General features: G+C 41.8%; 1 protein-coding gene across 2 annotated transcripts in view; it reads right to left on the reverse strand.

The window, feature by feature from the left end:
• Positions 1-410: 410 nt before the first annotated feature.
• LOC138739026 (UDP-glucuronosyltransferase 2A2-like) overlaps positions 411-25594 on the reverse strand; it is a 35157-nt gene continuing 9973 nt past the window's right edge. The window contains exons 2-6 of one of the 2 annotated variants that reach the window (XM_069890382.1): positions 24406-24554; positions 21195-21326; positions 19387-19474; positions 8113-8332; positions 411-1098 (exon numbers count right to left, since the gene is read on the reverse strand). In XM_069890382.1, coding sequence (XP_069746483.1) covers positions 816-1098; positions 8113-8332; positions 19387-19474; positions 21195-21326; positions 24406-24554 — 872 coding nt within the window. In that variant the 3' untranslated portion in view covers positions 411-815. Of the gene's footprint in view, positions 1176-8112; positions 8333-19386; positions 19475-21194; positions 21327-24405; positions 24555-25594 lie in introns of both variants that reach the window. The other variant, XM_069890393.1, reaches the window with a different exon arrangement.

The following is a 25594-nucleotide window of genomic DNA, read 5'->3' on the forward strand; positions in this document are numbered from 1 at the left end:
AGTTAATAAAAGCCTTTGTTTGGATCAACAAGTCTTTGGTTCTTTCGATACAGGAAAATGCCAAAGAGGATTGTAAACTCAACCAGCACCATCATGGACATTAGTCTTCATTCCATTAAGGACATCTACAAGAGGTGGTGTCTCAAGAAAGTCGCCTCAATGATCAAGGACCCTCATCACCCTGGCCATTTCCTCCTTTCAGGAAGGAGGTAGAGAAGCTTGAAGACAAACTCACAGTGGTACAAAAACAGCTTATTTTCCTTTGCTGTTAGATTTCTGAATGTACGATGAACCACAGACATTACCATCTACTTTTACACTTTTTTTTTTAAAAAGGTTATTATTGCAATTTTTGCACCTGTAATGCACAAAAATGCTGCCTCAAAACAAGGAATATTGTGACACGTTCGTGACAATAAATTCTAATTCCCATTTATTGATTCCAATTGTGACTGGCATATTTATCAGACGTGACCCCCTTGGATTGATGACAATCTGCTGATCCAAATGAACATTTTGTTTGATCTTGATAAAGGATTGCAACATCATTCCAACAGTATATGATAAATACTTTCAATGGCAATGCAGATCACAAGAATCATGAAACATTGTGCTCTTGAAGCACAGACGATTTGCACAACTTGCTGATTTGATAAAGCAGTTAAACCATTGGAAACAGTGTAGTCACAAACTAAAACGAACTTCGTCCTGAGCCGATTGTGATGGAGGCATGAAGCTCAGTGCCATTTAAAATTATAACCACAGACATTCCAAACACAATCCCAATGTGAGGAAATTTTAAGTGATCTGTAAACTCATTGAATTTTGCCTTTTTGTACTTTCATGTGCATGCATTTTCTACAACAAAACAAACAACATTTAGTGAGAAGAATTAGAAAAACTGCGAAACAGGCAGCGAGAAATGCCATCACGTCGAGGCAATGATACTGTGGCCACGAGAGAGAGTGCGCCGCAGGTCGCAAATGTTTAGCTCCTCCATGTCGTATTACAAACTCAATCCAGAATACCGATCTGTTCAGTGGACCCGTTGGTTGGTCATGCTGAATTTGAAATAACTTCATTGCATTTTTTTTGTACCTAAGAGAACAGAAGAAGTTACTTTTCCGGTTTTGCCCCGTTACTCTGTCCCAGTTGATGCCACACATCTGTAAAATCTTCGTCCGCGAAGCCAAGCCAAAGAAAGAAAAGAAAATTAGCTTCCACTTACATGGAGTCTTTTATTTAATTCAATTTCCCATTACAATTCAGAATATAATTGGACACTTTTATTTTCAAAGGAGATTTTTGCAGGCGTCAGAACTACTGTGCTTTGATATGATCCATTGGTGGTGGCATTGCTTAGATGTCTATCAGATGTCAGTTAGCATGCTTGTGCTTCTGTGTGTCTGACACAGGCACAAATCTGGAGCTGAGGCCTTCAGATGAAGGTTCAGGGGTAGAATGTCAAGGATGGAGAACAGGCTGGAATTAGGGTGGGGGGGGAGGGGTGAACACAGCAAATCCTAAATAAAGACCAAGAATGAATTTTAAGGACAAGGCTGCTATATTTAGTCTTTAATGGTCCATGAGGCTCAAGGTGAAGGATTACAATATCATGGAAGTATTCTGCACAGAATACAACACCAAGGCAGCAAAGATCAAAGAAGGAGGTGATAAATTCACAATTGGCAATGTGGAATTATGGACAAGAAGAGAGTTTTGTTTAATGACCTTTTTTTGGTGAAACTTCTCCTGAATATTGCATTAGTTCAGCATATTGTTTTACTTTCCCCTGTACAATTCAATCTATTGAGGGAAAACAACTTCAGAAAATCAACAGGGTATTCGTGCATTTGGCCCACTTGCTCAATGGTCAACACTTCAGGTCACAGAGATCAAAAGTATTTAAATTATTGCTCAGTAAGTTGGCAGGATTTGAGTTCCAAGGTCAATGACTTGAGGCTGAGTTTTGGTGAAATAGTTTACTGTGTTCATTTCCGATACCTGTTCCTTCCGGGGTAGTGGGGTAAGCCAAACCTCAAACCAACACTTCCTGTGCATTTTCTCTTCACTGTTAAATCAAACTCTTCCAAGTCAAGAAAGTGTAAAAAATGTATTCTGGATGAGGGACTCCGTAGCACCAGACTTGACCAAATTATTTGGGTCCTGACGGTTGTTGTGTCGCGTACCTATCTTTGTTGGGAGGAGGAGAGTGGGTGGCAGGACCATCCGTGCGGCAGTGAGCCAATGAGAAAGTCAAAGGAGTGTAGCGGAGTGAGGTTTAGGGAGTTGAAGAATGCAATGTTGTGTCAAGTGAATAAAAAAATGATTGGCAACTTCATGGTGGCTGAAAGAAACGAATAAGGCTATTCTTGTTTGTAAGTTGTGGTGAATCAATGTCGTTACAAGTGGTAACTCCATTTTAATTTAAAATAGGTAGCGATAGGATAAACTCCTTACTGGGAGGTGAAACTTAAGATTCTCCTCCATTTTATTAATAATGCTCCAGCATGGTTCATGATCCTCGAAGCGAATTTCTCTGCCATCTGTGTGACAAGTCAGAAGACGGAGTAAGGATTACTTGTGAAACGTCTTCCAGATCAGATTGCCTATAGTATGAGGTTGGGCTGAACTGTCAGCACTCCAGACCGTTACATAGCAGGACAGTTCCAATCAGTTGGCTCCTTGCATGGCTGAGGCTGAGGCAGGGGATGGGGTGGGGTGGATGGCTGTTATGGTCACATACTTACCTTCATCGCGAGGAGAAGAGTGAATGTCAGGATCACCCATGTGGCAGTGGCCTGAGGAGTTTATCTGGGTGGGGTTTGGGGAGTTGAAGAATGAAATGTTGTGTCCAGTGAATAATAAAATGAAGGTCAGCTTCATGGTGGCTGTATTTGCGTGTAAACTGTGGAAAGTCAGTGCTGTTACAGGGTCATAACCTCAGACTGGGTCTGTGGGAGGTGGTAAATAAACAGACCTGTGGCCGATGATCTGTCCATGATTCATTGGTGGAAATGACCATTGCATAGCTCTTGTGAAGGTAAAGGCCTGTCTTCATGCTGATAACACCTTTGATTGTGTTGTGTAGCATTACACACATGCTCAGTGGGATCAAGCAAATCTCAGCTTAAAACTGTGAAGCATCACAAGCTGGACCTCAATCAGCATATCCCGCATCCCACCATTATTATCCAGTATGGAATTCAGGAAGATGTGCTGAGAGCAGAAAGGGCTGCCAAGAGCCAGAAGGGGTGCTGAAGGCCTCGAGGGGTGCTGACAGCAGTGCGGGAGGAGAATTGCTGAGATGCATAAAAATGAAGGGGTTCAGCTGAGTGAAGCTGCAACACAGAAGTGTAAGCATGCTAACTGACATCTGATAGACGTCTAAGCAATGCCACCACCAATGGATCATATCAAAGCACAGTAGTCCTGACACCTGCAAAAATCTCCTTTGAAAGTAAAAGTGTTGCTGTGCCTTCTTCATGGATGTCTTGAGTTTTTGGCCACAGTAGAGGTCCTCTAATGTCTGGATGTCAAGGAACTTTAAGGAACTGACCCACTCTCCTGCTGTTCCCCCAGTGCGTCAGGTGTGTGGTCCCTCAAACACTCCTTCCTGAACTCCACAGAAGCTCCATGATCTTATTGACGTTGAGAGCAAGATTGTTTAAGTATCTCTACAATTCTATGAACAGGATCAATACAACACATTCAACAATGTGGCATGTTGACCAAGGATGTGTAGAAATGTAGAAGGTTGTGTTCATAGGGTAAATGTAGAAATGTGGAAAGTTGTGTTCATAAAAAAAAGAAAAAGTTTACTCAGTCAAGAAGCTCCCACAGAACAGGGTATATGTTTAAAAGCTAACAAACCTCCCAGACAGGAATCATTTTCACCTCTTCTTCAGAGCCCCCCACCCCACCCCCCTTCCAGGCTCCAGATATCCTGATACTTGCCTGATATCTGTAACACAATAGTGCTACTACTGATTGAGTTACTACCTGTTAGACACAATGTGAATTGTCAATAAGCATCTAGCAACACTGATGGTGCCCCTCAGTCCCTGGTTGATATTTTTTTCTGCTCAGAAGTTTTGGCCACCATTGTTAACTTCAATAATTTAAGATTAGAGTGAAACTAGCCATTTTCATGTGTTAATTGGAAACCAGCAATCAGGCAGTCAGAAGATGGATATTGATATGTACTAAGAGTAATCCATCCTGACTTCTGTTGATTTTTGTATACAAGAAGGATGACTCTTAATTATGGCGTGTAAGTGAAAAAAATTTCTGACAACAAATCATTTCCCTATCTTTAGGAAGAGAATATGTAAAATGTAAAACATGAGTTGTAACAATACATTCAAAGACATTATATCCTATTTGTATGCAGGAAAATGTCTTAAATATTGTACCCTGTGACTGTTTTTTGAATGGGAATAAACCGTCTCAGTGAGGCATTCTTGTCTTCCCAACACTACAGATTGCTCATTCTTGCTAGTGTTATTCAAATAAAGTCTGTTTGAATTGTACTGTTTGACTTGGTTCTACTCTTTGTACCTTGACAGGAGCCCGACTATCATAGATGTGCTTTCCAACACAAGCAACATAGTGGTACTGATAGAGCCACTGGCTTGTGTCATTGACCCAGGTTCAATTCTGATGTCGGAGGCTGTTATCCTTTGACATCTGCTAGGGATTTAACACGGTCATTCCTAAAAGACTGGTTGGTAAACTATCCTCGCTGGGCTACTACACTCCTCTCTACAACTGGAATCTGCACTTTTTGACCAGAAGACCGCAGTCAGTCCTGTATGGCAGCACTGGTTTACCTCAAGGCAATGTGCTCAGCCCATTCCTGTTCAGGCTGCTGACTAACAACTGTCCTGTTCAGTTCAGATTTCAGATTTATTGTCAGAGTACATCAAATCCAACGCTGAGATTCCTTGTCCTGTGGGCACAACATTATTACCACTAATTGGAAGTGCAAAAAAATCTGTACACAGCGAAAACATGTAAACAAAGAACTGTAACGTAGAAGGCTAAGAGGGGATTTGATAGAGGTGTTTAAGATAATGAGAGGGATCAACAGAGTTGATATGGAATGGCTTTTTCCCATTGAGAGTAGGAGAGATGGATACAAGAGGTCATTGGTTGAGAGTTGACGGGCAAAGGTTTAGGAGTAACGAGGGGGAACTTCTTTACTCAGAGAGTGGTTTCTGTGTGGAATGCGCTTCCGGGAAAAGTGGTGGAGGCATTAAAGAAAGAGTTGGATAAGTATATGGATGGGAGGGGGGTGGAGGGATATGGGCAGAGTGCTGGTAAGTGGGATTAGAGGAGAGTACTTGGATCAGTATGGACTAGAAGGGCCAAATTGTAATTGTAATTGTTATATGGTTATGTGGTTAATGAATGTAAACAAACTGACTGTTCAATACAGAGAGAATAAAAAAGAAAATCAATAAAGTGCACAAGTCAGAGTCCTTAAATGAGTCTCTGATTGAGTTTGTTGTTGAGGAGGGGCAGCAGCTGTTCCAGAATCTGGTGGTGCGAGTCTTGTGGTACCTAGACCTCTTTCCTGATGGCAGCAGCGAGAACAGAGTGTGTGCTGGGTGGGGTGGGTCTTTGAAGATTGCTGCTGCTCTCCAATGGCAGCATTCCCTATAGATGTACTTATTAGTGGGGAGGATTTTCCTGGGATGTCCTGGGTTCTGTCCACAACCCTTTTGAGGGCTTTATGTTCAAACAGAATCATCATGTTTGTAGATGATACAACGGTAGTTGGGCCCTATCAGCAGCAATGATGAGTCGACTTACAGAGATGAGGTAGGAAGGCTTGTAAAACAGAGAACAACTTGATTCTCAACATGGTCAAGGCAAAGGAGATTATTGTGAATTTCAGGACAAAGGTTGACAATTCTCCTGTACACATGAATGGTTCTGCTTTGGAGAGAGTGGAGAGTGAAAATTCCTTGGTGCACAGGATACACACCCCCTCATTAGTGAGGAAGGTGCTGTAGTGCCTATACTTCCAAAGAAAGCTGAAAAGGGCAAGGCAACTGGATCACATTTTGACAACATTTTGCAGGTCCATAATGGAGAGTGTCCCGACTGGGGCCTCATTGTTTGGTTTGGTAGCTGCAAAACATTAAGAGGAAGTGCAAGGAATGAAATACAGAGGGTCATCAAAACACCCGAGAAGATTACTAAGGTCTCCCCTTCCTCTACTGAAGACATTCACTGGGATCTTTGCTTAAACGGGGCTCAATTAATTATTGAGAATCCTTTCTATCCAGCACACAGTATCTTTGGCCATTACAATCACGGAGGTACAGGACCATCAAATTCAGGACTGCCAGGCTGGGAAATAGCTTCTTCCCACAGGCGGTGAAATTGCTGAACAGTATCCTGCAACCATGATATATAATAGACTGATAAATAAAACAGAGTAAACAATCTATATACATTTATTTTTTCATTGTATATTTTCTCATGCATGTCAATATTAGGCAATGAGTATTTTGTGTGTTTATGTGTGTGCACCAGAGTCTGGAGAAACTAGTTTCATTTGGTTGAATATGCCCTACCTGATGATAATGAACTTGAACTTGAAAGGTGCAGCCAATGCTATCCCCCATTGGTCTAAATTAGTGATTTTCAAACTGCCCCCCTAAACTCACATTCCACTTTAAGTATTCCCAATGCCATCGGCGCTCCACTATTATTGAGGTTTTGTTTAAGTTGGAACGTGATTGGATAGAAAAAGTTTGAAAACCACTGTCTCAATCGTACCTAATTGACTCATTATGCACACGGATTCATAACTCCAAAGGAAATGGGCCAATGCCATTTCTCAAACAAAATATTTCAGTAACAATTGGGTCTAGAGCAGTGATTCTCAAACTTCCCTTCACATCTACATACCACCTTAAACAACCCCTTACTAATCACAGAGCGTCAATGGCATAGGGATTGCTTAAAGAGGAATGTGAGTTGAGGGGGCATTGGTCTAAATTCTTCTTTGGAAAATCAAACAAGAACAAATATTTCTCTGGATTTTTTGAAACAGCGGGGATGGTTTTAAATTTCCCAGAAGAGTAAAGGGGCAAGGACTCATTATAGATCGGTACAAAGAAAAGGGTGGATCTCATATGAAAGACTGAATGTATTTTGGGGATCCCCATTCCAGGAGTTAATTGGAGAGCATTCTGCATGGATGGAGCAGAATGGTGTCAGGGATGGCGGAGTTGAGTGAGGAAGAGCCGCTTGAGATACAAACATGATTTCCACTTGAATAAGATTTTATTTCATGAGAATTTTGGAATTAATTTTAGAAGTTATTTGCTGTGTTTAGTAAATTAATTCCAGGAACTGTAGTTCCATTTTGGAAGAGCTCCCTACTGCAATGTCAACTGATTCTCTCTTAGTTTTTCTAATGCCTTGTCAAATTGCCAAAATGTGTTACTCTGTAACCAAACCCTACTCCGTGTCACCAGTCAGGTATTAAATGCCGTTGATAATGTTACACTGAAAGGAGCATGGTTCTCCAAATCACAGACTATCACTACAATTATGAACCTTGTGCGGGATGAACTTCATCACAATTACATCATTGTGAAGCAAAACATGATTAGTGTAGCAGTTAGCGTCACTGTGTTCAGCGCCAGGGACACAGGTTCAGATCCATCGCTGTCTGTAAGGAGACAGTCTACACTCTACACATTCTCCCCGCAACCGCGTCAGTTTCCCCCACGTGCTCTAGTTTCCACCCACATTCCAAAGACTTTGAGGGTTTGTAGATAATTGGTCAGATGGGTGTATTTGGGTGGTGCGGCTCCTGAAGGACCTGTTAATGAGCTGTACCTCTAAATTTATTTTTAAAAAGTGGGAGTGATATAAGACAGAACAAAGTTCTTCCTGCTCACCCAGCAGACAACCCCCAGATTTAAAGGGCAAATAAGGCAGACTTGTTCCTGAAATTATTAATATGTGTTTTGTACCAGATCTGCATCAGACAATAGCCTGTCTTTCCCCTTGTATCTGAGCCATAGTCCAATGACCTGCATTCTTTAGTCAATTGGAAATTTATTCTGCTTGTTTGTTTCCCCTTACCTTGTGTCGTTGATTACAGTGTTGAGAGCATCAACCAGATCCTGTCTGGTCAACGTGGGAAACTGCAGGACCACGGCCACTCCCTTTGCTTTCATGTGAACCATGTTATCGGGCTGATCAGCAAATAGAGGAATGCCAACCATGGGCACCCCATGATAAATTGCTTCATAAATCCCATTGGTGCCACCGTGAGTGATGAATGCTCTTGTTTTGGGATGTCCTGTAAGTAAATTTATAGAAAATAAAAACTACACATAAAGCCTCACACCAACTAAACTGTTAACTGGATTAATCTTCGAAATTATTACAAAGCTTGTGTTTTATTTGTTTGTGGGTGCAGATATCACTGCCAATGGCAGAATTCATTGGCCTTTCCCAATTTGCTCTGAACTCTGGGGGTCAATAAGCAGCATTCATGCTGGTGAATCTGGAGTTACTTAACAAGCTTTCCCTCCGAGTGGACCAGATGGGACTTCACAACAATCTCATATTTGAGACGACTGCTACTTTGCGTGGTCCTATTTTTAATTTCCAGATGTTTTGTTTCATTATTACAGGCAAATTCCCTTGCTGCCAGTGGTGGGATTGACTTCATGAGGCTGCGTCACTCTTGTCACTGGCCCAGTAATGTAACCACACTTACTGAGATAGGTCCGAGACAGGAAAATGTAGGTTCAAGCTCTATTCCCAAGTCGAGAGGAGACACAGGCTGAGGTAACAGTAAAATGCTAGTGCTGGAGATGCCACCTCAGCGCAACATGTTGAAGTCTGATTTAGCCGGTAGAGGAAAGAACAGTGTTTGAGCCATAGAGTCAGACAGTATAACAGCAGATTATTTTGCTCATGCTGATCAATCCATATTCATTCCACCTTCCAGGACTTGGCTTGTAGCATTCTTTGCCTTGGAGATCTAAGCACCTGCCTAGACACACCTTAAATGCAGACACAGGAAACTACAGAGGCTGGAGCATAACTTCAATGCTTTTTCATACAATGCCCTGACAGATTAAGTCCGACATCCCAGATGCCTTCTCGCCCAGGTAACAACCTCTGCTGCCACCTTCAACAAATGTAACACAAACAGGAAAATGTCTGCCTTCTTCTGAAGTCTCTATGACCCTGCATTTACTGGTAGTACCCTTGTCTCACTAATTCTCCCCAAATCTATCACCTCTTCTGAATTGAAGACATACTGCATAGAACAGGCCCTTCAGCCTAACATGTCTATGCTGACCTAATTGGCATTCTGGACTTTTCCATTTGCCTGCATTTGATCCAAATCCATCTGAATCCTTCTTACCCATGTATCTGTCCAAATCTCTTGTGATCATGGTGACTGTACCCTTTTCTCCTGCTTCCTCTGGTATCTCAATCCAGATACAGACCACTCTCAGAAAGTTGACCCTCAGGTCTTTCTCACTCACTTTAAACCTCACCCACTAGTTCTAGAACTTGCGCGCCCTGGAGAAAAAACAGTGAGCTATCATTTTATCCATGCCCCTCATAATTTAAAAGCTTCAAGAAGGTTAGCCCTAAGTCTCTTTCGCTGCAGGGAATAAAGACACAGCCTATCCAACCTCAGCCCCTCAGCTTCTCCTTTGCAACCTTTCCGATTTATTATTCTCCTCCCTATAGCTTAGGTCCCAACCATTCCCAGTAAAGGCCAGCATACCAAACATCTTCTTAACAATTTAGTAACCACTTCGAGGGAATGATGCACCTATACACCCAGGCCTCCCTGTTCTAAGCACTCTCCAGGGCCCCACCATTTACTGTGTAATTCTTGCCTTGGTTTGCAACACCTTGTACTTGTCAGAATTACATTCCATTTCCACTCTTACCCCCACCTTCCCAAATGATCCACATCTTGTTGTAAATTTGGAACTCCTTCCTCACTGTCAACTGCACCACCAATTTTGGTGTCAGCTGAAAATTTTCAAATCATGTGAACTACATTGCCCTCCACATCATTACTCTAGGTGACCAGTGCCGTACCTGGTTACAGGTCTCCAGTCAGAAAAAAAAGTAATGTTTTCTCCACGACCCTCTGCCTCCTTCCAGCGTGATAACTTTCAATCCAATGGATCACCTCACTTTGAATCACATGTGATCGAACCTTCCAGACCAACCTGCCATGTGGGACCTCGTTAAAAGCCAAATACATGATATCCACTTCGCTGTTCTCATCAATCCTTTTCGTCACCTCTTCAAAACACTGCATCAGATTTGTGAGTTACAATCTCCCATATATCGATGCTGACTAACTGATACCAGTCCCCGACCATCCAAATGTCAATAGATTTGATCCCTCAGAATCACCTCCAGCATCTTTCCAATGACTGGCCTGCAGTTGTCTGCCTCGTCCTTGCTGCCTTGTTAAATAATAGCACAACATTCACCATTGATTCATAGAAGCATAGAACAATACAGCACATAAACAGGCCACTTTAGCCCTTCTAGTTTGTGCCAAAACATTTTTCGGCCTTGTCCCACTGACCTGAATCCAGTCCATACCACTCCATACCTCTCTCATCCATGTACCGGTCTGAATTTTTCGAATATGTTAAAACTGAGCCTGCATTCACCACTTCAGATGTCAACGCATTCCAAACTTTCACCACTCTATTTGTGAAGAAGTTCCCCCCCACCCCCCCATGTTCCCCTTAAAACGTTTCCCCTTTCACCCTTAATCCAGGTCCTCTGGTTTGTATCTCACCTACCCTCAGTGGAAAAAGTCGATCTACGTTTAATTTCTCTATCTCCCACATAATTTTAAATACCTCTATCAAATCTTCCCTCATTCTTCTACGCTTCAGGGATAAAGTCCTAACCTGCTTAACCTTACCCTGTAACTCAGTTTACAAGCAACATCCTAGAAAATCTTCTCTGCACTCTTTCTAAGGTTGAGGTCTTCCATTCCAGGACATCTGTGAAGTTTTCCTTCTTCAAAACATGTGATTTCATCTGGAGCCATCAACTCAGTGCTTATCCATATCTTCTCTCTTTCCTGCACTTCTGCCCTGTCCAACTCCTCCCCTAAATACAACACCTACCACCCCTCAAGCTTCCACATCCAACATGGCATCCTCTGCAATTTCCCTCACCTACAAGACATTTACTCCCCAACCTTCCCCTTTTGCAGGGGCTACTCTCCCCGGGTCTCACTCGTCATCCTCTCAGTGGGTATGGGTTATTGCCAGAAATGCTATTCTTGCACCCACATCTTCTCCCTCACCACCACTGTATGTGCCAAACAGCTATTCCAAGAGAAGCAAAGACTCCACTTGTGAATCTGCAAGGACCATCTCCTAAATCCGAAGCTCCTGTTGTGGCCTTGTCTACTCTGGAGAGATGGTACAAAGACTGGGCTATTGTTTTGTTGAGCACCTTCACTCTGTTTGCTGCAATAATGGGAACATTCCAGTGGCTAACTATTTCAATTTTGCACATGGGTCATGCGTCAACAAACCAGAAATTGGTGAGTTACAATTATTACAAGTATTACGAGCTCCCATTTGATTTTAGTGTGACTGTCACTTTAAGGATTAATAAATCAAGCTGCAGACATACACAGCTTTGGAGAGACTGGGATGGCAACAACTCATACAGCATTTACCAACTTTGCAATTTTTGGAGAAGAGAGGAAATGTGTTGCTTTTCCAGGGACACAGTTGGAGAGAGTCACGTGAGTGAAAAACATTAAAGGAACAGCACACGCTGTGCTCAATGGCCAGTTTAAAGGAACAGCACTGTGTGAGAAGCAACCATCTGAAGGAAAACTGGTGGAGTGGCTCTGTGTGGTGATCAACAATTTGTTTCATTCTCCTTGTCAGGGGAATTATTGAGCCACATTGCGACCAAAGGAAATGTCACTGTGATGGAATTGTGCCTGGGTTTTAGAAGCATAATGGAAATGAAGCAAGTCAACAAGGATTCATGAGTTTTAGGCAGTCTGGTCACTCAGTCTCTCCCACCTCCTTCGTGATTACTTCTTTGCATCAGTTTAAGAGTCTTCATGTCAACACTGGATTTCTAAAACTGAATTGTACCAGAATTCCAGAATTGTACCTATGCTGTAATGGTTTTTGGATATCACACACACACACACACACACACACACACACACACACACACACACACACACACACACACACACACACACACACACACTCACACACACACACACACACACACGTCTATTTGCGCATAGTGGGAATCAAGTTTTGAAAAGTTGGATATGGTGTTATATTATTAGTAATTAATAATTAAAATGTTATTTTAATAATAACACTGTCTTGGCGAATTACTATTGTTGCTGGTCTGAGACTTAACCACATCATATTCCGCCTGGACATTCTCCAGTTTCTGTTAGACCCCTCACCTTCTCCTATCCATTTGTGTACTTTCCGCCCACTCCACACCCATTCCCTCTCTGAGAGCTACCCCCTCCCCTATCACTGCACTGCTTTCCTCTCATCTACCCTCTCATCCAAACCCACCTATGACCTCCTACCTGTTAGCCTGTGCTCTTCTCCCTGCACTTTCTTCCCTCTTCTCCTCTCCTCCTGATCTTTTTATTCAGACATCTGCCTGCTTTTTGTACATATTGTAGCTGAAGGTGCCAGACTCAAAATGTTACATGTCTTTACCTCCTGTGGATGCTCTGTGACCTACAGAGCTCTGCAGCACCTTTGCACAATGTCCACCCCCTCAGTCTTGCAGCACTTGACCCCAGGCCAATGGTGTTGAAAATATCTCAGCAAGGGCTTCTGTAATTTTTCTCTTTCCCTAGCTTCCCACAAGATGAGAGGAACCCCTTCATGTGGCCCTGCAGATTGCCCACTGTAATGCCCAACATCTCCTCCCTGGTACCTCTAACATGGCACAGGACATCACAACTTTTTTGCTTCATTCATGTACCTGCATCCTCCTGTGTTCACACCCAAGTTATTCCTGTACATTGCAAATTGCAAGGCTCCCAGAACCCATCCCTGTGGAACGTCGCTGGTCATGTGGTTTCAATTACTATACACCCACTGCTGTCGTCATCTCTCTCCTGTTTTGAAGCTAATCTTGATACCACAATTTGCTCTGGATCCATTGGGACCTATCTCCCCTGTCAGATCTTGTTCATGACTTAGTGAAGTCCATCTGAACCATAATTATTTCTCCCATCTCACAAACCTGATTTGACCCTTCTAGTCTGTGCTGAAACATCATTCTGCTAATCCTACTGACCAGCACTCATTCCATAACCCTCTAGACCTCTCCGACTCATGTAGCAATCCAATGTATTCTTAAAATTTAAGAGTGAGTTCGCATTTATCACATCAGATTGCAGCTTGTACCACACTCCCACCACCCTCTGAGTGAAGAAGTTCCCCCTAATGTTTCCCCTAAGCCTTTCCCCTTATACCCTAAAGCCATGTCCTCTCATATTTATCTCTTTTATTTTGAGCGGAAAGAGCCTACTTACATTTATTCTGTCTATACCCCTCATAATTTTGTAAACCTCTAACAAATCTCCCCTTATTCTTCTGTGCTCCAAGGAATAAAGTCCTAATCCGTTTAATCTTTCCCTGTAACTCATCTTCAGAAGACCCAGAAACATCCTCATAAATCTTTTCTGTGGACTTTCATTCTTACTGATATCCTTCCTATGGTTTGGTGACCAGAACTGCACACAAAACTTCAGATTTGGCCTCACCAATGTCTTATACAACCTCAGCATAACATCCCAACTCCTGTATTCAATACTTTGATTTATGAAGGCCAAGATGCCAAAATCTTTCTTTACAACCAGGCCTACCTGTGATGCCACTTTCAGGTATTTATGTATCTGAGCTCACAAAGATCCCTTTGTTCCAGGGCACTAAGAAGGAACAGTAGGGCACTGTCCCTCCTTATTGCCCTTCTATTTACTATGTATGTCCAAAATGCAACATCTCACAGTTGTCTGCATTTAATTCCATCTGCCATTTTCTGTTCCATTTTTCCTATTGGTCCAAATCCCTCTGTAAGCTTTGAAAGCCTTCCTCGCTGTCCACAACACCTCCAATCTTAGAGTCATCAGGAAAATTGCTGCTCCACTTTCCCACATTATCATCCAGATCATTGATACAGACACAACAATGGTCCCAGCACTGATCCCTGAGGCACACCACTAATCACAGGCTTCAAGTTTGACCTTCCAAGGTGCATTGCTTCACACTTTTCTGGATTGAACTTCATCATCCACTTTTCTGCCCAACTCTACATCCTGTTGTAATCCACAAAAACTTTCTACATTATCCAAAATACCTCTGACATTTATGTCATCTGCAAACTTATTGACCCACCCTTCTGGTTGAGCTAAGTATGTTTGCAGATGACATGAGGTTGGAGGTGTGGATTATGCAGAAGATTGGTTGCAAGGTTACAAGAGAATATAGACAGGATAGAGACAAGAGGAAAGTTTAGGTGAGACGTTAGAGATACTCTTTTTTTACACAGAGAGCAGTGGGTGCCTGGAATATATTGTACCAGGCTGGTACAATGTGGACATTAAAAAACTTTTAGATAGGCCCATGGATTAATTAAAAATAGAAGGGTTATAAGTGTGTGTTTGGGAAGGTTTAGATTGTTATATTTGTATATAAAATGCTGTAATGTTCTATGTTCCACTTCTTCATCTAAGCCATTTCTAAAAATCACAAAGAGTTGGGTCCCAGAACAGATCCCTCTGGAATACCACTAGTCACTGACCACCAGACAGAATATATTCCATCCACTACTACCTTCTGTTTTCTGCATGCAAACCTATTTCAAATTGAAGCAGCCAGTGCTCCATGGATCCCATTCTTCATGTCTTTCTGAATGAACCTATCATATGGGACTTTGAAATCCACATCTATTGCCCTTCCTTCATCAATTTGTATTGTTACCTCCTTGAGAAATTTAATTTGGCTTATGAGGCACAACCAGATCCTCACAAAGTCATGCCAACTATCCATAAGACCAGAAGATATAGGAGCAGAAGTAGACCACAGCCTTTGAGTCTGCTCTGCCATTTCATGATGAACTTTCCCTCCCCCCACCTTCTCCCCATAATTTTTGATACTCATATTCAGATGCCAACCAATCTCTGCATTAAATACACCAAATGACATGGCCTCCATAGCCACCCGTGGTAGTAAATTGCAGAGGTTCACCACTGTGGCTAAATAAATTCCTCTGAATCTGTTTTAAATGGGCACTCTTAAATCTTGAAATTGTGCCATCTTGACCTCAACTCCCCTACCATAGGAAATAACTTTGCCACATCTACTCTATCTAGGTCTTACAACATTCAATGCTGCTTCTATGAGGTTTCCTTGCCATTTTTCTGAACTCTAAGGTGTACCATCCAGGAACTATCTCAGGTGCCCCTTCAATCCAGTTGAGTTTCGAGCAAGATTTTCACTTACAAAAACTATGCTGACTTTGGCCGATATTGTCATGCACCACCAGGTACTCTGTAACCTCATTCTTGACAATTAACTCTAACAAATTCCCAACCATGGATGTTAGGTTAACAGTCTACAATTTTCTTTCTGCTGCCTCCCTCTCCTTTTAGATAGTAGGGGTGAACTTTGCAATTTTCCATTTCTCGGGAATAAGACCATACTTTTCCTCATGGTCCTAAATCCTTTCTCAAAAAATCCTCTCCAAGAGTTTGCCCATCACTGACATAAGACACACTGATTTACAATTTGCAGGATTCTTCCTCTTAACTTTGTTTGACATCCCCCAATTCTCCAGTACCTCTCCTGTGCTCAGGGAGAATGAAAAGATCATAACTAATGCTCCAGCAATCTCTTTTATTATTTTCTCTATTAACCTGAGGTATTTCATGTCTGGTCACAGGGGCTTATCTATCCATATACATCTTTTCAGAAGCTCTAACGCTTCTTCTTTCTCAAGTTTAACATGCTCCAACACATGAGCTTCCCCATCTCATTGTCCGTTCCCCCTCCTTTGTGAACACTAAAGAAAAGTATTCATTTAGGACCTCTCCTGCCTCCTCTGTTCCAGGCATATGTTGCCCCCTTTATCTGAGCTGTCCTCACTCCAGTCATCTTTTTCTTCACATATGTGTCAAATGCCTTTGGGTTTTCCTCTATATAATTTGAAAAGGCCTTTGCATGACTCCTTCCAGCTTTCCTGAGGCACCTCCTTCCTGGTTACCTTGTAATTCTCATGAGCCTTCCTGACTTTGGCTTTCTTCACCTTATGTATGCTTTCTTCTTCCACTTGACCAGATGTCACAGCTCTCTCATGGTTCCTTTATCTCCTCCCCTTTCCCTATCTCAGTGGGTCAAACCTGTCCAGAACTCCACACAATTGGTCCAGAAACATCCTCCGCATTTCTTCTGTGCTCTTCCCGACAAAACCTATTCCCAATTTATTCTCCCCATTTCCTTCCTAATACCATGGTAATTTTCCATTCCTAAATTAAATACTTGTCCATTTCTTGTCATGCTCCTGTCCTTGTCCATATCTATATTAAATGTTAGGGAGTGGTCACTGTCTCCAAAATGCTCAGACACTGAGAGATCTTTCACCTGACCAGCTTCATTACCCAATGTGATCTCTCCTCTTCTGGTTAGTCCACATAATGTGCCAGGAATCCTTCTTGGACACACCTGACAAATGCTGCCCCATCTGAGCCTTTTGCATGAAGGAAATTCCTGACAATATTGGGGAAGTTAAATCTCCCATGGTAACAGCCTTGTCATTTTTGCACCTCACAACATCCTTTCTTTCTCAATCTGTGATATTATCCCTGATTAGCAATGCCATTCCCCTGCTTTTACCTCTCTCTCTGTCTATTTTGCAACATCTCAACCCCAGAATTTGCATCAGCCAAACCTCTGAAATGACCAATTCCATGTACTGATCCATTTTCTTCCTTAATTCCCCTAATTCTTTATCTTGCAATAAACACCTTTCAGCCCATCCAAATGACTACATCTATGCCCCATTCACAGCCTATGCTTCCTCACAAACTCACTACAAGTTGCATCTACCTTTCAACAAGTACTCCATCAACTGGCTAAACACTCTGGTTCCTGTCCCCGTGCCAAGCTAGTTTAAACCCTGCTCAACACCTCTGGCAAACTGAACTGCAACAACATTGGTCCCTCTCCAGTTCAGGTGCAACCCATCTCTTTTTTCACAGATCATACCTTCCACAAAAGAGATCCCAATGATCTGCAAACTGCACCTCTGCTCTCTGCACCCTCTCCTCAGCCATGTATTCATCTGTCATAACTTCCTATGCTGCAGAAGCAGCAATCCCGAGATTAACCACCCTTGTTAGCTTGCTTCCCTATATTCAGCCTTCAGGGCCTCATCCCTTTTCCTCTCTTTGTGTTTGTTAAATATATGTACCACATCTCGTTGGCTCACTCTCCCTCTCAAGAATTTTCAATTAAAAATGTATTTGAAAAAGAGACTGGGAGCAGAGTTGAGATTCCCTAAACAAAGTCAATTTGAAGAAATAACAGGTGCATTTGTTACTAAGAAATGTATTACTAATATGTATATAAAATTACAAGAAACTACAAAGAAAAAAGGATTTATATAAATCAAAAATCGGATGGAAGAAAGAATTAAGTATACAAATTCAGGAGGAGATATGGTCAAAATTATGTTATGAAAATGTTACGAATTCAGTAAATGTTAGATATCAAATGGTTCAATATAATTTTCTTAATCAATTGTAATATACTCCACATAAGTTAAATGGACTTATTCCAAATTATCCAAATAAGTGTTTTTGATGTGCAAAAGAAATAGGGACTTTTTGTATTCAGTGTGATCTTGTGAAAAAGTGGAAAGGTTTTGGAATGAACTGAGTTTATTATTAGGGCAAATTAGAAAGATTAAGATACCAAAGGATCTAAGAATATTTTTACTTAGGGATATCTATGAAAAGGATATAAAAGTGAAATTGGACAAAAGCCAAGTGTAGAGCTTGTCAAAAGAATCAAAGACTTGTTGATTCAAACCAAGGCTTTTATTAGCAAAAGACAGGAGCTCTTCACAGGTGGCCGACCAGTCCGGAATGATCCGACCTGGCTAGGGACACAACCCTTTAAGGCCCAGACAGTAGGCGTGGCTAAGCTCTCAACCAACCGCTGTAAGCACAGTCTAGATACTGTAACTATATACACTATATACATTGGTGATAGATCTGTACTATCACACCAAGAAAACATTTTTAATGTATTGCAATAGCAACTTCAAAGAAATGTCTAGCGAAATCATGGAAAGACGATAGAGAAGTATTAATAAGTAGACGATATAATGAGATGTAAAACTGTAGACCTTTGGAAAAAAATGAGGTATAGTTTAAGGAATTGAGTTGAAAATTTTTATAGTATTTGGAAACCATATATGGATTTTATGGATAATTTTCCATTCACCTCTTCTATCTTATTTACTCCTCTTAATTAGTATTTTTTAATAACAATTAATGATTGTGTATGCTAATATTATTTTATATTAAATAGTAGGTGTTTCTTTTCTTTCCTTTTCTTACTTTTAGTTGGGGGGATGGGAAAAAATATATAAAAGTTTTTTTTTGTGTCATTGGCTATGGATATTTGATTAACGTTTTATTCATTTTTTTTACCTGTAATGACGCAAATAATTAAAATAAATTTTAAAAAATATAATTCTCTGGACTCAGAGACATCTCTACCCAGCACCTGGGAGGCAAAATACCATCCGAGAATCTCTATCCCCTACAGTCACACACAGAACAACCTCCTGCCTCCGAATCTCTTCTCCGTTCTTCTCACCAATGAATTCCTAATCACTATTGCACTTCTTTCTAATCTTCCCTTCTGAGCTCTAGAGCCAGACTGTGCCAGCGACATAGCTGCTATAGTTTTTCCCTAGTATGTTGTCCACCTCAACAGTACCCAAAATGGTGTTCTTGTTATTGATGGGAACAGCCACAGGTGTACCCTCCACCGATGGACTGTTTCTTTTCCCTCTCCTGATGATCACCCAGCTACCTGCCTCCTCAGTGTGACTGTCTCCTTGTCATTGGGGTGAAGAATAATCATGTGAGCGGTAATCCAGCCTCCAGTGGAAGAGCTCCCCAATATTCAATGCCTACTCTCACACACAGAGCAGAGGCAGCATCCATAGAACCCCTGTCCAGCAAGGAACAAATCTCTCCTGACAGCTTTGAGCGAAGGAGAAGAGTATATTGGATGGTAAATTAAACCATCTCGCTCTTACCAAGCAAGTCATTCTGAGGTAGCCAATTGTACAGCTTCGTGTTAGATGCCAGTGTCTTCGGTGGTTCACCAGCGTATCTCCAAAGAACCTAAAAGATAGCAGTCAATAGAAAAAAAAAACAGAAAACATCTTTAAGAGCCATAGGCTGAAAATGGAAAATTCCTGTAGACTTGTCTGGTACCTATGACAAATGTCCACAAATATAACAACTCCCAAAACACTTTCCCTCTAGAGTAATGGAGAATGTGAAGCATCATAAGATTATGAGGTGTTTAGATAGGGTGAACGGCCAGCATTCTCTTCCTGGGGCAACTTTAGCCGATACCAGAGAATATATATTTAAGGTGAATGGAGGAATGTTTAGGGAACACACCGGAGATAAGTATTTTACTCAGAATGTGGTGGCTGCCTGTAATACATTGGAGGGGGTGGTGGTTTAGGGAGGTAACAGCAACATTCAAAAGTTTCTTTAGTAAGCAAATGGATGTATGCAAAATAGAGGGTTATGGGTGTGAGGCAGGGTAGGATTACATTGGTGTGGAATAGATTTGCAGAGATAAGGTCAACATTAGCATGGTTGGCATAGCATTTGGTGCAATGCCATTACAGCACCAGCGATTTGGACCAGAGTTCGAATCCCTCACTGTCTGTAAGGAGTTTGTACGTTCTCCTTGTGTCCGGGTGGATTTTCCCCAGGAGTTCCAGTCTCCCATCACCATTCGAAACATATCAGGGGTTGTAGGTTAATTGGGTGTAATTGGGTGGAACGGGGTAATGGGCCGAAATAGCCTGTAACTGCACTGTATGTCTAAATTTAAAATTTAAAACTTAAATTTAAAAAACTAATTTAAAATATAAAACCGAGGGCCGAGGGGGCTGCACAATGCTGTGACGTTCTATGTTACTGATCACATGCCCAGTGGGTTAGCATGGAACAAGTAATCAGAACACACCAATGTGGGAGGACAAGGAGAGATTTTCTGATGCAGGCTGAGAATGGTCAGGTTTTCCCACATGAACATTATGTCACAAGTAAAATACCCGCAGATGATGAAGATCTGAAATAAAATAAGGAGTTCTGCCAATACTCAGCAACAGTTACAGAGAGAGAAAAACTGAGGACCGTCACTTCAACCAAAACTATTACATTCATGAAGGAATCACTTTCACATTTAATTGAGATTCGGCATTATGTATTTATCTCAATTGACCAGAAAGATCTGGGGTATAGCTGTTAGAAAATTACTTTGAAGTTAAGTTAGCTCTGAATAGAGTTCTGGACACATCCCCAGGACCTGATGAAGGGCACCTCACACCATGTGGGAAAGTGGAGGAGAAATTGTGGAGATGTTGGCTGAGACATTTACATCATCGTTGTCCTCGGGTGAACTGCCGAAAGTCTGGAGGTGGCGAATGTTCTGCTGTTATTTCACAAGAGAATCAAGGACAAGCTAAGGACAAGCGTGTCCTTGACATCAGTGCTTGGAAAATTACTGGAGGAGATTCTGAGGGATAGATTCTCCCAACATTTGAGTGGTCAGCGACTGATTCAAAGTTGTCAGTGTGGATTAGTTTGTGGCAGAACATGTCTCACAGATCAAGTTGAATAAATTTTTAGAAGTGACCAAGAGCGTTGATGAGGTCAGGCCAATGGGCACAGGAGATATGTTCTGAAGAAAGGCCTTTGACAAGGTCCCGGATGGGAAGTTGATCTGGAAGGTTCATTAACAATCCAAGGTAAGTTAGCCATTTGGTTTCAAAGCAATCCAGTGGAAGGGGGCGGTGAGCAACAATAAAGAGAAACAAACCTTTTGTGGAATTTTCCCCAGTGCTTCAGCGATCAAGTTGGCTTTTTCATCTGTCAGGTTCTTTATCATGGAACCCAGAGAGAACACCACAATCCCATGGTCACCTGAACTCTGAAGAAATTCTTCCATCTCCTGAAAAGCAACAGGCATCAGTTCACACAGAGCTCCTGGAGTCCTGGGCTCATGAGGGAACAAATTTTCTCAGTGTGCACAAGGCTGTTTAGCAATTGGACTCTTGTGTCCACCCTCCAGAGAGGGACGTGTACTTTCTCCCTCTGGAGATGGACTTGCATTCTCACCCTGTGGCAAATGAACTGTGTTTACAAGCCTGCGGAGAGGGATTTGTGTTCCTCCTCTCCGGAGAGGGGTTTGTGTTCCTCCTGGACTTGCGAGTAGGATTCAACTTTCTCTGCCCTCCTTTTAATAGCATTTTCCCATTTTGGCTGGGATGAAGACAATTGTGATGAGAGATTGGATGGGTGAATGTGTGGTTCTCAGACTGGGCTAAAGGAAGAGCTGATAGACATATGTATGATCATGAGAGCCCTGGAGAGGGTTGGTCATAAGACATGTTTTCTCATAAGCAGGCCCTCCAATAGGTTTAGGATAGGCAGTAAAGGACATCTGACAGTCACCACTTACACTGAGGACTTTCCAGAGATGGGGAGCATGCAGTAAGGATGGGGGCTCATGAGGAATCACCTGGGATTGTGTATTCATTTGATTAGAAGACTGAGTGGGGATCTTGCAGAGACATAAAGTTAAGAACTGAATCCATGAGATAGAAGCAGGGAAGCTTCTTTTACTGGTTGATGAGACTGGAACGGGGCTTGGCCTCAAAATTCAAAAGTAGACAGAAGACAAGAGGGAATTTCCTGTCGAGCCTACTCCACCATTTTATCAGCTCATGGCTAATCTGCTCATAGACTCACCTCCACATGCCCGTCTTTTTCCCAGAACCATTCATACCCTTTTCATTGTGACTTTAATACATTTAAGGAGGTAGCCTAGACTGCTTCCTCACAGAGAATTGTACAGATTCACTAGGCTCTGGGAGAAGCAGTTCCTCCTTATCTCTGTCTCAGATCTACTGGCCTGAATGATAAAGCTCTCTTTCAGTTCTCATCTCACCTACCAGTGGCCACAACTATGCTGCTTCTATCTTATAGAGACGTTCAAGATTATTATTATCATATAATTGTATAAGGGCAACTGGATGAAATAGCATTCTTTGGTCCTGGGCGCAAAAACAAGCAAACACATATACAGACATAACACACATATTTATAAGTGATTTATAAATAAATATTGTTAAATAAATCATAGATTTTTAGAGGAGTTGTATGAGCAGTTCATCAGCCATTCAGTAGTCTTGCTTCCTGTGGGAAGAAACAGCCTCATGGTTCTGATACTTCTGTGCCTCTTTCCCAATGGGATTAGTTGGAAGATGCTGTGTGTAGGGTGGTAGGGGCCCTTAACAATTTTGTGAGCTCTCTTTAGACAACGATCCCTGTAGATCATGTGAATGTGGAAGAAGGAGACCCCAGTTATCCTATCTGCCAATCTTATAATCCTGTGGATTGACCTTTGATCCAATGCTCTACAGCTACCGTACCCCACTGAGCTGCAACGTTTTTGATTGAGCTCCTGCCGAAAGTTGACAGGATTGTGGCTGGTAGCCTTTCCCACCTCAGTCTTCTCAGGAAGTACATTCACTGCGGCACCTTCCTGACAAGTGAGGAGATGTGTGTCCGGAAGTTGTGTGTCATTACTTAAGTGGACTCCGAGGATCTTGGTGCTCTCTACTCTCTCCATTACATGATCATGAGAGACCTGAAGAGGACTTGGTAGTAGAGGTTTGTTGTTCGTGGTCCTATAAAGTCCACAATCATCCACATTGGGGCTCAGGTTGTTATTCTTACACCAACTATTTTCCAACTATTCTCTGTAATGTTGTTTCTGATGAGGCCAACTACTGTGTGTCATCTGCAAACTTGATGACTCTGTTGGAACTGGATCTGGCTTTGCTATCATGGGTCAGTAGGCTGAGTACACAGCTCTGATTTATACCTTTCATAATTTTATATCCTTTTATAAAGTTCTCTCTCATTCTTCAGAAATCCACTGAGAACATTTCCAGACAACTCAGTCTCTACTAAGAGGCCAACCCTCTCATCTCTGAAATCAACCTGGTGAACCTCCTCTGCACCACCTCCAAAGCCAGTATGTAAGGAAACCACAACTGCATGCAGAATGCCAGATGCAGCTCATTGCCACCCTGCACAGTTGCAGCAGAACCTCTCTGATCTTAAATGCAATCCCTCAGCAATGAAGGCCAACATCTTATTTGTCTTCTTTATGACGTGTTGCACCTGCCCACCAACCTGCTGAAATTCATGCACAAGTTCTCCTGAGTCACCCTGCACAACAGCATTCAGCAATTGTTTACCATTTCAATAAACCGATCTTCTATTTCTCCTTCCAAAGTGGATAACGTCACATTTACCAACATTTGTACTCAATTTGCATGTCTCTACCCTTTGCTTCAGCCTATCCATATTGCTGACCAGACTCTCTGCATCCCCTGCACAATTTGCTTTTCCACTCAATTAAATGTCAACAGCAAACTTCCATTTTACACTCTGTCTGCTCCTCTGAATCATGCATGTTTACAGTGAATGGGGCTAGACAACCTTCTTGTCAATGAATCAGGTAATAAATAGCTCCCTGCAGCTCTACTAGCTCTACCAGTCATTATGTGATAAGAGTTTATTGTCATATAGATGAGTACAAAGTACAGATGCACTGAAATTCTTACTTGATGAAGCTACTCAGGGATATAAGGTGCACCAATGATTACAGTAGAAATTTTGTTCCCGTAATATTCCAGGAAAAGAGAGGATACAAAAGAATAAATATTCACAATTGTAGTTATTTCTGCTTCCTTCACAGACAGTACTGCAATGTTTCCACTATGTTTATCTTTATTTCAGAAATAATTCAGGATCATGGTCCACTCCCCTTCCATCCAAACTTTATTAATGAATGAATAATCTCTTTAAGATGGAAGTGATCTGAAGAGTGTCAGATCTCTGCACCAATGATATATAGGAATATGTTTTGAATCAGCCCACAGAAACACTGTATTATCTTTTGTTATGTTTCTGCTTGTTTTATGAAGTGAACATTATTCTGTTTTCATCTGGATTACCTGAGGCAACGGCTTTGAAGGTTGGCAGTGAAGACCTCCGACAAACACAAAATTGGGCAGAAGTGGACGAGGAAATTCAAAATCCCAATACGTCCGAATCAGCCAAAGGTCCGCCTTGCCCATGACCTCACAGAGAGTTGTTGGTTCACCTGATGTAAACAGAGATGGACAGAGAAGGTTTGATTAATTTTGCATTATTCTTGGGTATCCAATTATTAGTGCCATTATCTGCAGTAAATTTAACGTTTCACCAATTTCTTCTTAGCTCAGGGTCTAAATGCTGAATGCCATGACATGAAACCGCAATGACAACAGTCAATCAATTCACTGACTGTGGCCAAGTTCCAAAAATCTAGTCCTGCCCATCAGTGCCCCTCCCCCTGCCCCTCCCCCCCACCTCCCCTGCTTTGCATGGATCTCTGTTGCCAACGTTTCACTGAATATTACAGTGACATCAGCTTTATTCACCAAAGACTTCCATGTTGAAGCAACTTCGCATGTAAAGATATTCACTTATATTTATTTTCATTGTGTGATTCTGAACCACTGAACACCAAGCACTTTCTCTTCCATTTGTCCAAAACCCCAGTTTAATTTACAACCCACAGAAATTCTTCTCTCAGTTTACTTGTCCCAGCCTCTCCAAATATATCAATTCCTCCCTTGCTGATGTATTGTCAAATCCCTTATATGACCTCCATGAAATTATTCCATATGTTTCATCTCATGAGATTCCCAGAAACTGCAGTCTAGTCCCAATGATGGATTTGTAGAGTTACAGCATGGTAACAGGTCCTTCCGGCCTGCAAACCCATTTAACCAATTAACCCTAGAGGCCTTTAGGACTGTAACTATGTCTCACACAAATTTATCATTACTTTTCTTTTTTTTAACTCTCTGTTTTCTTAACAATACCCAATTATATTGGCTGTCTTCTGACTTTATCACTTCAAAAACGATTAATATTTGTAACTTTCTCTTTCTTCACAAGCTCTCAGTATTTTTTTCCATTTCCTGCAACGATTAATTTTCTTTGTTTTGTCCATCTAAAAGGAAATGCCAATCAAAAGTTCTACCAGTCAGGTTTTGTCTCCACTGTCCTGAAGTTTGTCATTAACTGACAGCATATCAGTTTTCCCATCAGAGAGCTAATTTCAATCCTCAACACCCCATAACTTCTCAGCTTCTG

This window comes from Narcine bancroftii, chromosome 1 (genome assembly GCF_036971445.1).
Source record: "Narcine bancroftii isolate sNarBan1 chromosome 1, sNarBan1.hap1, whole genome shotgun sequence".
Classification (NCBI taxonomy): Eukaryota; Metazoa; Chordata; class Chondrichthyes; order Torpediniformes; family Narcinidae; genus Narcine; species Narcine bancroftii.